This window comes from Pagrus pagrus (genome assembly GCF_965226575.1).
Source record: "Pagrus pagrus genome assembly, chromosome: 20".
Lineage (NCBI taxonomy): Eukaryota > Metazoa > Chordata > Actinopteri > Spariformes > Sparidae > Pagrus > Pagrus pagrus.
The window spans coordinates 5,523,909-5,540,073 of NC_140207.1; the positions used below are offsets into that span (position 1 = coordinate 5,523,909).

Sequence of the window (16,165 nt, forward strand, 5' to 3'; positions counted from 1 at the left end):
CGGAGGAAGCAGCAGCGGGCCGGATGCCAGCAGATATGTTGTCAGCTCCGTCCTGCGCTGCCTTGGCTGTCAGACAGATGACGGGGACGCGTGCCTTTTCAAGTAGAGAGGGATGACATTGCAGCGGGCCGCATACTTTCACGCTCCCATCACCATAATGTGATGAGCTGTCACATTAAAATCCTCCAGTTGGTCAATTTGGAGCGCCATCAGTATCGCGCGGCGGCGAGACTTATTGCAGCCATAACAATAACACTAAAGGTTCGAGGCGATAAATGTCAGCGGGAACACTGGTTGGGAGACTGGGCCGGGCTTTGAGCGAGCAGCCTCATTCCTCCAGGACTGTGCCAGGCGGAGCAGCCAGATGCCAAGATTTGGTCGCAGCCTTTGGCCTCCTGCGGGCTCCTGAGTGTCTCCGCGTGCTGCCTCGTCGAGCAATTTTCATCACTAAAGGATGTGGGGGAGGAAATGCGAGGTTCATTTGCGACTATTTTTAGGGGAACTCTGCAAAATGAGGACTTTTAGCCAACCCACACCAGACGTGCAGGGGCAAAGTCTGAACGTGGAGCTTAAATAAGACAAAGCTGGTGACATTCTGAGCTCACCTCCGATCCGTGAGCTGTCACACTTCCCCGACACCGGCACAAACAGCCCCCGAGCAGCCGGCTCCTCCACCGGCTCCTCCTAATTCGCATCTGAGCCTACAGGCAATTACCTGCTTATCGTTCCTGACTAGCGCTCGCTCTTCTGAATGTTTGTCACCGACGTCAAGGTGGCGCAGAGGCGGCGGTGGGGACCCGAGGGTGGGGGGGTGTAAAAGGTGGGTAGAGGAGGCGGTGGACCTGGCAACGCTCAACGTTTCAATTAGAGGCTCGGCGGTACACGGCGGCTCCTGATCGCCTTCCTGCTCCACAGCTCTGGGCCCTCTAATTACAGCAGGTCGATAAGGCCAGAAAACACAGCTTTCGAAAAGGACTGAGGCGAGGCGCAGATAAACACACGCAAACGAAGACGAGAAAGACAAATTAACTTCCACACGCTGCGTCTGGTGAACAGATACAGGCCGACACACCCCTGACAGTGTGAGGCGTCGTTTATCCGGCTTGCTGCAACCACAGAGAGCACATTTCTGCTGCGAAATCCTCCTGTATCTGTGAAAAAATACAAAAAATCCTCTAGCTGGCATAAATTAATCCATATGCATTCACTCATTTACCTCCTTATGCAGTAACAACCATGAACACGCTTGAATACGAGGGAGAAAGAGGAAAGAAAGCTGAGTTTGAATTCTTCACGAGTTGCTTCGTTTATGCAAATGCAAACACTCGGGCTGAAATATAGAAAAAGCTGCAGAGTTTAATGGATCTATATGCATACTCTGTGCCGACTTCTATAGCTTAGAGACACAATTAGAATACAACAAAAGGACGATACCTGACAGGGAAAGTGCTGACCTTTCCCTAAACGAGGCAGTTTCACAGGAAACTCCTCCCGAGGTGTTTTCACACACACACACACACACACACACACCTGATGTCTACACCGGCTATTAGCGAGACGGAGGATCGTCATGACATTTGGTTTGACCGTTACTCCAAACACTGAATATTTATTGCTTTATTAAAGCGACTGCCTCCCACGCGTAATAAGCCATTTCGGCACACGAACATTTAAATCACGACAACAATCATGATGAATCGCCGCGGTGGCCGCCTGGCAATCTCGCCTCTAATCTCCACTTCAGACGTCAACATCACGACTCAATTGTTCATAATTGCCCTCAAGATGAACTATGGTGAAAACATCAGGGGCATCCAGCTCTCCTTTAAATCAATCTTCCATTCCCTCTTATCAGTCAAGGGCACTCTGCAAGCAGCAGGAATTGGCCTATTATCTATTTGCGTTCGAAAAGTGAATCATCTCGTTGCTTCTTTGCTTTTTCAGACCGACTTTTCCACGCAGCTTATCGCTTTTATTAAGAAAGGTACAACACAGTCAGAGGGAAAACGAAGATCTGAAGTGCGCATGATGACGGTGGACGACTGGACACCATGTTCCCTGTTCCACCGGGTTTAAAGTCAGAAATCTGAGTTTATAATCAGAATTTTGAGTTTAAAGTCAGAATTCAGAGGAAAAATGTCCAAATTCAAAGTTTAAAGTCAGAATTTTGAGGTTTAAAGTCAGAAATCTGAGTTTAAAATCAGAATTTTGAGTTTTTCTCATGTCTTTTGTTTCGAGTTTGAAGTCAGAATTTTGAGAAAAGTGGTTTCTAGTAAAAAACAAGTACAAATAAATTTAAAAAATATCATCTTCATGCTGTTTTGTTTCTTTCTGAGGTCCAGCTGCTCTTTAAATATGTAGGATCCCTATTTTTATTAACTATTTTTCATAATCTGAGCACAGGAGCGGTGATACTTTGTACAGGAAGTCAGTCAATTAAGGGAACTTGTACATTTTGCATCTTAACACTGTGATACATTACAGTACAGTAGGTGCTTGCTTTTGGCCCACGGCCCATCATTAAGTAAAAGTTTTAGCCCTCCGAGGGTGAAAAGTTTGGGCACCCCCTGGTAGCAAAGCAGCAGAACCTGGCAACGAGAACCAGAAGTTCAGATTATGCAGAGAAGATGCAGAGATGAGTTCCATAACCTCATACATATGTAAACGTGCCTCCTGGGAGCAGAGGAAAGTTTCTGTGTTTTTGCACTTTACATTTTCTGCATTTTGCTTACAATCCCTCACACTGAGGGAGCAGCAGGTGGTCCAGTCTCTTACTCAGACCTTAGGGAGAAACGGCAACCTGCTGTGCCTGCTGAGCTAACCGCTAACAAACAAGGAACGTTGTGGAGCTAGTCAGTCATTATAACTTAATTAGCTTCTTTGTCATTTCTCTGCATTCAGCCATTTTACTCCTACAAGCGTTCTGTCCTCACTAGTGTACATTATTTAATTCAGTAACAAGTTATTTATAGAATGAAACAATGGGAAAAAATATGAGAGCTAGCACGCTAGTTAGCTGGGCAATCCAGTCCTCTTTTATGGAGTTGTTAATTCTCGAACAGAGGAGGTTAAAATAAAAATGGAAGGTTAAAAATAGCCGCAAGTTAAGTTATCTAATACATTAGCTTGACTCCTCAGCTGTGCTAAAGGGCGAAGAACTGCCAAAACGGTTGCTATAGACCATATTTACGAGGCAGCCATTTTCTTTTAGCAAGGTAAAACAACATTTTTTGCTTCAATTAGACAAAAGCTAGCGTTAGCATTCAACCACTTCCGAGCTAACGTTACCATTTTTATAGTCTAACACATGATCTCGATAGGAAAGACACAAATGAATCCTAAACTATCAACACACATCTTGGGCATAATTATTTCAACTTGGATGTTAACTAGGAAGCGGTTGAACGCTAACGTTAGCTTGAAATATGTGAAATATGTTGTTTTGCCTTGAAATGTGCCACGACTTCCCTCCGTGATCAATCAAGAAGTGAGGAAATGATAACAATTTGTCAGCTAGCCTTCGTTTATGTGATTTCCGACCTTTAACACAGCAGCGTTTGAGCGTTACATCAGAGGAAAATAGCCATCGTGCGATTATGGTCTCCAAAACTGACACAGTGATCCCAAGCCAGATTGTAAATGTGTGACTGAGCCTTCACATGCTTCATCCGCTGCAGTCTAATCTGTGACTACGCTGTTAAGGGACTTCCTGGCTGACCAACAGGCGACCTTCATTTGGCAACACAGTTTGGTCTCTTTTAAAACGAAACCACTTATTGCATTACCAGCGAATTGGCCTGTGCAAAGGAGACGAGTCCATATTAATGACATCAGGCAAGTCGCTGAACAGCCGCACTTCTGGAACAACAGATAAGGGGCCTGAAAATATATGAGCATGGCAACAGGAAACCAAAGGGGCGCCGAAACGGCATCGTTACGGCAACGTTGTACTTGCAGATACGGCTGGCGAGTTCATGCAAAAACATAAAATCCAGAGCAGGTGCCGTGCAGATGATGCTTCGTCATCCCACTGTGTTTTGCGTGCAAGTTGCTACTTTAATTAACATCTGTTTAAGCACTTATCACTTGAGCTATTCATCAGCAGGCCACTGAGGCAGCAGCTCTACCACGGCGAGGTGAATGAAACAAAACACGGCTGATTAAAACCACACTTGTTTTCTCAGCTTGGGATTACACACACACACACACACACACACACACACACACACACACACTGAAATGTTCATGTCAAGTACAATCAATTCCACAATATTTAAACTTTTCACGATCTTACAGGAGCGCGTCGCCACCTGACTTCTTCTTGTCGAGTGTTTTTTTTTTTAGGGTTTAACTTTGAAGTGAGCCTCTTCAAATTTTATGCTTGAATTTATCAGCTCAAACCAGACGAGGCACCGTTTCAAATAAACAACATTTTATAAATATTTGACAAGCGCGCATCCTCAGAAAACCTCGCTTAATATTTGTAGGACACTGAGGTTACTGAGTAGGTATCATATCTTAGAAGAAACATGAGTACAAATAAGGTGGAAATGAATAAAAACGCTGCAGTTTTTTGAGTTTTTATGGGATTTTATACCATTTTGCTCCTTAATTCTGAACAGCAAACTCCTCTATACTGTAGTCCTCGTCGGTTTTAACTCCACTGTTGGATCTGTGAGGATTCAGACAGCCAGGTGCTTTTTCTGGACATATAATGACACTTGATCCTCTGCCATCTAAGAGTCTAATAGAGCTAAAACCTCTGCAGCCCCAGCATATTCATGTACCACAAAAAACTACAAAGCGAGCAAGATACCCTCCCACTGATGCTATACCTCGTCCATGATCAATACTTTCTTCCGGTGTCTATTCTGCTCAGGAACACCCGCAGGCTGCTCCGCTCAGCTCCGTCTCAAGCTGCCTTGATGGCCTGATCTGAGGTTTTGGCTTTGAATCCCCCTCCCCGTCCGGAGTCCTTTACTGCTCGGCACGTACGAGACGGACTTTAACAGGGCAGACCCTGCCATTCAGCTCGGCTCTCACAGTCTCTCCCTTTAGCATGCATCACCCACTAAAGGTTCCTCCGAGTCGCACAGAATGTGGAAAAAGCAGTAAAAAAGGTCGATTATCGGCGGAGGCGTCTCCACTGAAGTCTTCCCCATTAAATGTCGGGTGCTGTGATCCTGCTTGAAAGCTGCACTGGGCTGCGAATGGCTGTGAGGAGCAACTGAGATGTATAAGACTTGAAAAATTCCAATATGTAATGTGACATCGTTAAACTGCTCACAGCACACAAATATTTACTGGATGACACAAGAGCCACAGAATTAACGCTATTTAAACGCACAGTATGTAATTTCTGCTGCTCTGAATCAAAACAATCAAAATAGAAGATGTAGTTTGATGACATTGTGAGGCAGCGTGGGACTGTGGGAGTTGTTGTCTTCAGTGTTAGACAACCACTATTGTCCATGAAAATGCATCTGACATGACTGAGGCAGCGATGTTCACGTTATGTTCAGTCACGTTCGCCGACCTCCCTCCTCACTCTCTGATATATCATCTCTGGGTTTAAACGTTGTTGGACACATTTGGGATAATGTAAGTAGCAGCAGCCCGTCCTCGTCAGGAAAACTATCGTAAAGGTCAACTTTGAAATTATTTTATTATGACCCATGATTATGTATCTTGTTAGGCAGCGACCCTAGGCAGTCCCTAAACCTAACACAGTAGTTTTAGTCTTAAACCTAACACAGTACTTTTAGTCCCTAAACCTAACACAGTAGTTTTAGTCTTAAACCTAACACAGTACTTTTAGTCCCTAAACCTAACACAGTAGTTTTAGTCTTAAACCTAACACAGTAGTTTTAGTCTTAAACCTAACACAGTAGTTTTAGTCTTAAACCTAACACAGTAGTTTTAGTCTTAAACCTAACACAGTAGTTTTAGTCTTAAACCTAACACAGTAGTTTTAGTCCCTAAACATAACAAAGTAGTTTTAGTCTTAAACATAACACAGTAGTTTTAGTCCCTAAACCTAACACAGTAGTTTTAGTCTTAAACCTAACACAGTAGTTTTAGTCCCTAAACCTAACACAGTAGTTTTAGTCTTAAACCTAACACAGTAGTTTTAGTCCCTAAACCTAACACAGTAGTTTTAGTCTTAAACCTAACACAGTAGTTTTAGTCCCTAAACCTAACACAGTAGTTTTAGTGCTTACACCTAACCAAACTGCACGGTACACCCGGTGCTGGTACGCTGCAGCAGTCATACCGTTTTGGGTACGTCGTTGTGTCGTTATGTCGAGGATGTGTTGGTTTTAAAATATTGTATGCGTAAATGTTACATTTAATACCTTCAAGTTTCATTTGTCATTTGTGTGTCCGTGTCCAGCACCTGAATTTAATTTGAGCAGCACACCTACAGGTTCCTAATCACACACCTCTCTGTTACAACACGTTTCTTATAATGAGTCAAAGATAAATGTATTCTGAGAACTAAGAAGTGCTGCGAGACTTTTAATTAGTCCAAAGCGTCTCACCTCTGTAAGTGCATCACTGCACCTTCCCCCGACCCGACCTCTCACATCTTCAGAACCTCCAGCCTGTTGCAGTAATGAGGGTTAGTGGTGTGACTCTCTCTTTCTCTGCTGGGTCTAGTTGATTACTGGAAGGGCTGTTGCTGTTGTTGCTATCTCTGCTGAGCTGCCCTCTATCTGTGTCCTCTGTCCCTGGACCATAAGCCCTGCCAGCAGACCATCAATCAGGAGGCCACAGCAGGACCTCACGTAATCACAGCGCTCGTGTATGTTTGTGTGTGTCTGCACACACCAGATGTAACACGGTGCCCGTGTGCACGCATGTGTAACTGTGTTACATTGCTGATTTTACAACCTAATGTGCTTGAAGCAATTTTTCACTTTGCTGGAGCTTCACGCCTCAGGAAAATCCACTGACAGCCACCATTTACTATTTACTGGTGTTCCAGCATCACCGGCTCTCCAATCTAGTCAGTAATTACAAAAAAAAAGGTCAGTTTCTGCAGGTGGTAACTATAAATTTCTCTTTTAATTTTCAAATTCAAGTGATTCAATTAAGATTACAAATACAGAGTGCAGCTAATACCCTCGACCGAGTATTCATCAAACTGCAAGCTATTAAGTTGAAGCCGCATTTGTATCAGAAGATGTAACATTAGTGCTGCAGGAACATATTTATAATTAGTGCTTATTCTGTGTTGGTGATTTTTTTTTTTTCTTTTTCCATATAATGCTGAAATTATTTATTGACTAACTGTAGAAGTGCATCATTCAAACCAATTATCCAGCTCCTCAAATACAGTTTAATAAAATGGTTCGGGCAAAGCAAGCACTCAGAAGACGTCACCTTGAGATCTTTGAAATCAAGAGAGGCGCTTTTCTCTACGATTAATTGGTAAGTTGGAACAAATTCACTGATATTTCTATCTACACAGTGTCCATCACACTCAAGGTGACTCTTTGAAGCAACTAAATGTAACTTCCAGGAGAAAGATGGTTGATTATTGAGATTCATCTCCAGATCAGCGACGCTTTGGGTTTGGCGTCTGACTCGAGCTGCCAACCCAAAACGTTCTGAGTGGAGGAAACTCAACAATCAACTATTTTTCTCCAGGAAGTTACATTTTGTTGATTTAAATTGCATGTTTACTCCGACCAATGGTCACAACCCAAAGATATACCATTCAGAAAGAACACAACAGAAAGAAAGCAGCAAATCCTCACATTTGAGAAAACTTGTTGCTAGTTTTGCGTGAGGAATGACAGAAAAGGATCAATAAAGGCTGCAACAAAAGATTATTTTCATTTTCTATTATTTCTCAATTAACAGATCGCTTGTTTGGACTAAAAAGATGTCAGGAAATGGTGAGAAATGGTGATTGGTGTTTCCCGACGCCCAAGATGACGTTTCTCAAATGTCTTGTTTTGCCCACAATCCAAAGATATTCAGTTTTCTGTCACTGAGGAGATATAAAAATTATATATTCATCCATAGATCATCAAAGTCCACCAGTTGTTTACACTGAGTCTTGTATCCACATACAGCAGCCAGTCGAGTGTGTGCAGAATGAGGCGGGAGGGACCGGCGGACCTTCGGCTGCCTCCGAGGGCGTGACTGACAGTCTGCAGCTGAATCACAGCGGGGGAAGATTGTCTGCTTGGCAGGATCGAGCCGAGTGTCCCTCTCACCTTTTCCGTCATCTTTAGACAGGTGCGAGCACAGGTGGAGGCTGGCAGTGACAGATGCCGTCTAGAGTTAGAGCTCGTGTTGATCGACCGGCTCGAAACAAGGAGAAAAATTGACAAATGTAAAAGCTTATTCCTGCGTGTGACGGCGAGCGGCGGACCGGACGTAACCGGAGGACGGAGGACGGAGCTGAGAGACGAGGCTTTCAAGGTCTTTGTCTGAAGTTCAAGGTCTGAAGATGAGATAAACAAGATAAAGGCTCAGAGTCCTTTATCTTCTCATTTTAAAGGGGCATTATGTCATTTTGGAGAAGAAATTCAAACTCAGAATTTTTATATCGAGAATATTAATGAGGTTTTAATACAAACTCGTTAAATATTTACTTCCCATAAGTGAATAAACGAGCTGTATAGAGGAAAACAAGGTCTGCAGAACACTGTTTGAAGCTAGAGAGGTGGCAGGGTCCGCCACATGTAAACACAGTGAAATTTTATATAATTGTGTCGTCAGTTTGGAAACAAAGAGAGTTTTTTCTCTTCCAAATAAAATGTCCATCCTAAAAACTGCACACTGCACCTTTAACAGAGTCAGTCAGAGCATCTTCCTCTCGACGATGCCGGGAACAAGACGAGCTCTTGGCTGTAATGCAGTCGGTCCTTCATTGTGCCAATTTCAAAAAGTTTCATGATTTGAATTTATTTTTCATTCAATCCACAAACTTTCAAGGATCCTCAGAGCCTGGAGAAACCCTTCACGTGTCTTTCAATAGAAAACTGTATTAATGTTTGGATTTTAATTAAAAGCAGCACACTGACGGAGCAAAAAATGAAATGTGAATACTCCAAACTGAACTCCATCATTTAGTCTCGTGTGCCTCTGTGGAGGCGGGTCAACAGACGCTCCATCGTCACCTCGCTGACTGATGGAGGGTTGCAGAGATAATCAGCGAGCAGAGCCGCCCTGCGCCGCGCTGGAAATGCAACAGGGGAGACGACGGTTCGACGGGAGCTTTTCTGGAGAGGTCAGACGCTTTAAAGGCATTTTAATTAGACGTAGACCGCTCGAGCGCGACATGATGGTTCAAATGAACACTCGGTCGCTCATTCAGACCTTTAAAAACGCACAATCGGGTTCAAGTTGGGCTAATTTGCTGCTTATTTCCTGCGTGTGAAGTCACCTGTGTGTTAGGACACACTGAAAGCTGTCACTACGGTCAGTACGAGCATGTTTTTGTGTATGTTGATGTAGGTACGACATCGGTACGCTGATATTACAGGTGCCGTTTCCAAAATAAAAGGTCATCACTACACATTCTCTGTCTCTCAGCTGTAAGATGAGGCTTCTACATTAAATAGCACGATAAAAAATGAGGGATCCTAAAATATAAGCACTCTGACATAAACTCCAGTGTCCTCTCCATCATTTCAGCTGGTGTACCTCAGTGGAGGAGGGTCAACAGACGCTCCATCATCACCCACCGACTGCAAAAAAGAAACACAGAGCAGAGCCACCCTGCACCAACACTGGCATGCAACAGGGAGACGGCTCAACAGGAGCTTCTCTGGAGAAGGTCTGACGCTTTACAGGCATTTTAACTAGATGTAGACAGCTCGAGCGTGACACGAGGATTTCAATGAACACCCAGTCGCACGTTTTCAGGCCTTGACGGACGCACAATCTGAGCCGAGGTCGGGCTGATCTGCTGCCGGATGCGACGGAGAACACGAACTGCTTTGCGTAATGTCACCTGTACATCATGACACGCTGAAAACCATCGCTACTGTTAATGCAGTCAGAACGGGCATTTTCCTCGTGGTGACGCTGGCTACGACGTCGTACATTAATATATCGAGTGCCATTTCCAAAAGTTATCAAAGTTACACTTCATTTTCATCCAAGCCACAAAATTAAATGTCATTGTCACTCAAACTGTGCATCTCTCGGCTGTGAGATGAGGTGAACCGTTGTAAAAACCAGACGCTGCCACTGCACAGGAATAAATGAGAGGTCCATTTTCATTGTTCCTCCGTCATTTAGGCTCTTGCACCTCTGTGGAGGAGGGTCAACAGCAACATCATCACCCCACTGACTGATGGAGAGCACAGCAGAGCCACCCTGCAGCAGCACTGACATGCAACAGTGTTCCCAGCCCCTCAGCCTGGGGAGACACTTCAACAGGGAGCCTCTCTTTCCTGGAGACGCTTTTAAAAAGGCATTTGAATCACAGCAGGAGGGAGACACGATGATTTAAATGAACACTGGGGCCTTAATCTTCATCCAAGTTGGGGGCTCATTTTGCCGTCCTCCTCCCCCTCGCAAGGTGAAGCGCGCAGGGACGGACTGGGGGAAATGGAGGGGGGGGGAACGCAAAACTGCTCGTCGTGCGTAAAGTCGCTGAATAACGATCACTGCGTTATTATGGAGGGAGATCACAACCCCCCGAGATCGAGGCTGTGAAGGGGTTCCGGTCGTGATGGACCGGCGGCACAGCACCGGCTACCACTTCCAACTGACTCCGAGTGCAAAACGCTTATTACAAGCAGGCGACACCAAATTGGGGTTTTTTCTCTCTCTCTCTCCATCACAGCGTCAGGAAAAGTCCCCGCAGCGCTGCATGCAGATGGTAATTCAGCGTGAGGGCGACACAGGTTGATATTCAGATTCATATGCGAGAAGTGAGAGGAGGGGAGAGAGAAAAAGCGGGTCGGTACCTGGTCTTGCTGCTGAGCCGCTTTCGACGGTGCATTGCCTTCCTTCGCCGTGGTCATGATTCCTCTTTCAGCTGGGAGAAACTGTTGTTTCCCCGGCAGGAGGTGGAGGAGGAGGAACAACCGGCCAACAACAACCAGAAAAATAAAAAAGCCAATTACAGAAAAAAGATGCACCGGTGCAGCAGAGAGCCGGCTGGGCGCGAGAAGAGGAAGGAGACGGTGTATTCACGGCGCACACAGGATGCGTTTGCAGCGGCCAAGGTGTGAAATAACAAGTGGTGGAGAGGAAGGACGCGCCGCTCAGGAGGAGAGAAGGCGAAAGATTGTCAGTGGAGGCGAAAGAGAGGAGGAGGAGGAGGAGGAGACAGCAGAGAGAGAGAGGGAGAGAGAGAGAGAGAGAGGGGCGCGCATCTCTTCTTTAAACGCTTGATGCGGGACTCTGCGTGAGCCATTCAGTGCGCACACGCCGGAGAGAGAGAGAGAGGGGGGGGGTGGAAGGGCTACATCATGTGCTGCAGAGCGAGCATCAATTAAAAATGCACAGAGAAATTAAGTGCTGAAACTTTCATGCTGAATTGATGAGGGAGATAGACTCGTGCCGGATTCATTCCTCAAATCAAAAATATCAACGATTCTCAGTTTATTCATGTTTAATTCAAGATGACGCTCCAATTCATCAAATCAGAGTCTCGTTTGGCTTCATCGGTCAGAGACGATGCTGTTGTTACAGCGGGAGAAGTAGAAATTAAAGCGGCACGCTGGCAGAATGTGTTTTATGTTTTTATTCTGCAGCATTTAGAAAGAACAATTAACATCCGTCGACAGAAGAAGAAGAGGAAATTGGCTGGATGTTACATTAACTTCAGTTTGTGCAGCATCGTTTCCTTTCCGCCGCTGTGGTTTTATGTTCTCGTGCACGTAAAAGGTCTTCAAAGTTAAAAGGTCAACAGAAGCTCCTCTCTCCCACAGAAAACACGGCTCCTCAAACGCCTCGTCGGTAGTCCCGCCTTTAACTCTGTGACTCTGTGACATCACAGAGTCATGCATTTGCATGATTAATGCCTGCCGCAAGAATCAATTTAGCACAGCTGCTCCTCAGCGGTGCTGGCTCGGGCGTGTGTGAGCGGACCAATCAGAGCAGACTGGGTATGAAGGAGGAGGGTCTTAAAGAGACAGGAGCTAAAACAGACAATATGAGAAAACTGATGTGTTTTTTGAGCATTAGAGCATATAAACCTGTTCTGGTAGTAACCCAAAACTAAATAATGAACCTGAAAATGAGCATTATGTCTTCTTCAACATTTATTGGATTCATTCATGGGGAAATCAAAGCAGCCACGACAAGAGACGATAGGGAAAGTTAAGCAGAAATCCAATATTATCCAAAAATAACCTAAATGCAAACAAACTAGCTGTTAGTCCATCATTTTCAGCCATAGTTTATTAGTTATATAGTGGTATACCCTCATCACATTAACATACACATGGCTAAAGACACTGCAGAAAGCACAGCAGAGCAGCTTGAGCATTTGTTTAAGTTAATTATCAGCGTTTTGTTCAGTTCCCTTCCCCTTTAGGCCAAATCCAACAGGGGTGGACTCGGGGTGTTTGCGGGGCAGGGGCGACAGTCATAAAAGCGGCTCCAGCTGTATGCGGTGGAGTACCAGCGAGCAGAAAGTCGAGATACATTTCACCCTAGAGGGCCTTCACCACGTTTTGACCACTGGACCGGCACCATAGAGGGCGGTCTATCATGTTTCCTCACCACAGGGGCATCTAAGAGGGCACTCTGCAACGCTTTACCGCCGGGAACGACTTCTACACTGCGTGACTGTCTCGCCGTGGTAAGAAACAGAACAGTGATCCTCTGCTGCTACTGATGCATTAGTAACACTGAAACACTAAGTGGCCTCGATGTAATGTAACCAGATTAAATGTAATACTACATAGAGGAGCTGCAGAAGTAATAACACTGAGAGTGTTTGAATTATGCTGAAGACATGAGCGGCTGTTAAAAGTTATGAAGCAGGGGATGAAGCGGCTCCAGCAGTGGAAGTGGAACTCGTTAGGACTGAAGCGCAGACTGCTTTAAATGAAGTTCAGTCAGTCTGAGGTTTTAACGAAATCTTTGAGACCGGAGAATAATTAGGATATCCAGTTTACTGCAGCAAAAAGAGCCTCTCATGTTGTCTTACGTCGGGCGATAAGAACCAAACTTGGAGCTTGTCCAATTAATTACATCTACAAAACATGTTGTACAATCCCGTTTAAACACTGCGAGGAAATGACTTCCTTTGATTCCTTCGGAGATGTACTTAATGTTAATTATTACCTTAGTCTCCGGTCTGACTCTTTCCATTGCAAGTCTGCAAACGAATGTGCCGCACGGTTAATTAAAATCAGGTGGAGGCTCGGTGAAGTCAATTACCCTGAAATCCCACGTGAACGTCTGCGGTGTTGCTTCATGTGACCAGCAGAGCACGACGGGCAGGAGGAGGCTCGTCCTTCAGAAAGGGGAATGAATCCACCGTCGGACACACTCGGGTGAGATATTATTTTGTTCGTTTGTTTGTAATTTGCTTCCACTCAACCTGCCGGAGATTCCAATTTCTCCGCATTTGCATGAACCTTTGTTGACAGTCCCCGATGAAATGGTTTCTCTGTGTTGCAAATGCAAAGCGAGCTGTATCAATAAACGCATAACTAGTTTTTCTACTCTGGAAAAGTGAAGTGCTGAATTGGAGCGACATCTTTGTTTTCCATGGCAGCTTCAAAGTTATTGAGGAGTTTCGAGTTGAAATGCAATAAAATATTCATAATTATGTTTCCATGTGTGTATAATCGCCCGAAACCAAGAATTGTTGGGTTTTTGTTACTAGAAAAGAGCCTTTAATATCTGCAGAGGTAGGACAAACCAAACACTGGCTCTGGAGACGGCCTTTTACGTTTTCTTTTTCATTTTAGTGGCCACAGTATTGGGAGGCTGAAGCGAGGAATATTCAGTTGGTCACATTCACAACAAGACCAAAAGTGTGCAGCCATGCTAGCAACTCTGTGAGGATGCACAATGGTGCTTTGAGCGACATGCTAACCTCAAGTAGTAGTAGATGTTTAGCAGGTATACGTTTGTATATGTATATGTGTTATGTGTAATTTGTTAATTGTGCTGTAAAAAGATCCAAAGCGATCCATTTAATAGGTGTTAAGATATTTCAGTCCTGACCATAGTGTATAAAATATGGATAAAGCTCCTGGTCTGAAAAGTGAAGTCAGTGCAGAACCTCAACTGGTTTCAAAAAGAAGTCCAATTGTATGTGAGCTTATGAAAACATGACCCTACTTCTCACTTGATATATTACCTCAGTAAACAGTTTCCTAATGAGTCCATGGTCTCAATCTCTAGCTTCAAGTCTTCTTCAACACAGCGTGATGTTGTGGTCCCATATAGAGGAAGATAAACAATAAAGCAGGTATGTTTGAGGACACAACGTGTATCCTTGGGTGCTCCCCAGCCTCACCTGGTCACTTCTGGCTCCAAAAAATCAAGATGGTGACGGCCATAATGCCAAACTCTAGTCTACAAACCAATGGGTGGCATCATGGTGGGTGTACACTCAGTCCGGACCAAAAAATCAAAAGACAGACCAGTATTCCTCAGGACACACCAATACAGTGGCTAAAAAACCCAATGAAAAGGGTTTTGTTCTATTACCAATTGATCTGCAGTGATTTCCTTGGAGACATCTCTGCGTTTGGACTTTTGCCAGGTGAAGCCATTAAACCTGACGGTTGTGTTTCTGTTTTTGACGTATGAAAAAGGATGAAAACCCACCCGGCGCTCACAGCACCGTCCACTTGTGGCTCCAAACTATATTAGCAGCCTCCTCTGACAAAAACTCGGCCTGTGTTTACCATCTCGCGGATGATTTATGAAACCGAAACGACTTCTCAACAGCCAATCAATCAGCCACAGAACAATGACGGCCACTCTGGGCCAAAGCCCTATTGGCTGATGACGGATGCTGTGTGGTCGGACCGCGGCAGCCGAGAACACAATAACCACCTTATTGTGGCCGTGTCGCGGAGCGGCTGTACAAACCTCGTGTCTCTTGATGTTGACAAATGGACGAGAGACGGCGGTGATGAATGCTCTCGGGGGGGCGGCTCTGTTTAAATACACATTCCTGGAAAGTCAGGAATTAACTGGCTGACGGTGCCAACCTGCCCGAACAGATGGAGCAATATCCACTCGCTCCTGCTTCATCACTTCACCGCTAATGCCGAGCTAGCTGCCAACCCAATGAACTAGTAGTGCTTGTGCCTAATTAAAAACCTCAGTGTAATCAATACATGCCATAATCTTAAGGCATTGTTTTGGCACTGATTGTAGTCCTGTGATTACTGGAAACAAGCTCAAGGCCACCGGGTGATGATTACGTAGATAAATATAATTTGCTCTCGTTAAAGAGGCCTCTCCAATTAACCCCGTGAATGTAGAGTGACAGTTATAGGTTGCGCCGACGCAGGGAAGAGGTGGATTAAGCGACCCAGAAGAGTCGCTGATACTTTATAAACTACTTTACGCGCAGCCTTTTAGAAAACCCTCCATACGGCTATAAAAAAAACATAGGAATCGAGGAAGGCAATCAAGTGGAAGCTCTGAGAAACGAGCTGATACATTCAAATTGAAAGGACGAGCAGAAAGAGGAAGAGGGAAGAAAAGCACTCGCTCGGATTGAATTCAAAGTCTGTCTACTTTTCCACCGTTTAATTTCAGGAAGCACAAAGCAAAGCCAAGTCTGTCTGAGGCTTTTTTTTTTTTTAGTGTACGCGAAGCAAACAGTTGTTTCCTGGAGTGCTCAGGCCGCGCAGCTTTTTTTTTAATTGAGATATTTGGAGAACTAAAGCGTTAAATCCCCGTTAACACCATCGGGTGCGGGTGGGATCAGGCACATTACGTGGAAATCTGGAGTGTTTCTTGATTGTTAGAAGTTGGAAAACGCTGCGAGGTAGAGCTGCGTTCTGAGGAAAGACTTCAAGAAGCTTAAATATATGTTTATTTAAAACAACTGCAGTATATTGCGTTTCTTTTCCCTCCATTGTCTGCGCCTGCATGCATAGAAATACGCTCACTACTTGTTTTTTTTTTAGCTTATGCATGCACACAGCCGCAGCCATAAAATGTGTCCCAGTACACCCATTTGTGAAGAGAATGGGATCCAAAAAAA

General features: G+C 44.7%; 1 protein-coding gene across 5 annotated transcripts in view; it reads right to left on the reverse strand.

Moving 5' to 3' along the window:
• dpp6a (dipeptidyl-peptidase 6a) overlaps nt 1-16,165 on the reverse strand; it is a 226,423-nt gene that overhangs the window by 86,607 nt on the left and 123,651 nt on the right. Inside the window, exon 1 of one of the 5 annotated variants that reach the window (XM_084340343.1) lies at nt 10,938-11,294. The exons of the other annotated variants lie outside the window; for them this stretch is intronic. Coding sequence (XP_084196469.1) covers nt 10,938-10,994 — 57 coding nt within the window. The 5' untranslated portion in view covers nt 10,995-11,294. Of the gene's footprint in view, nt 1-10,937; nt 11,295-16,165 lie in introns of those variants that run through there. 5 annotated transcript variants of the gene reach the window in all.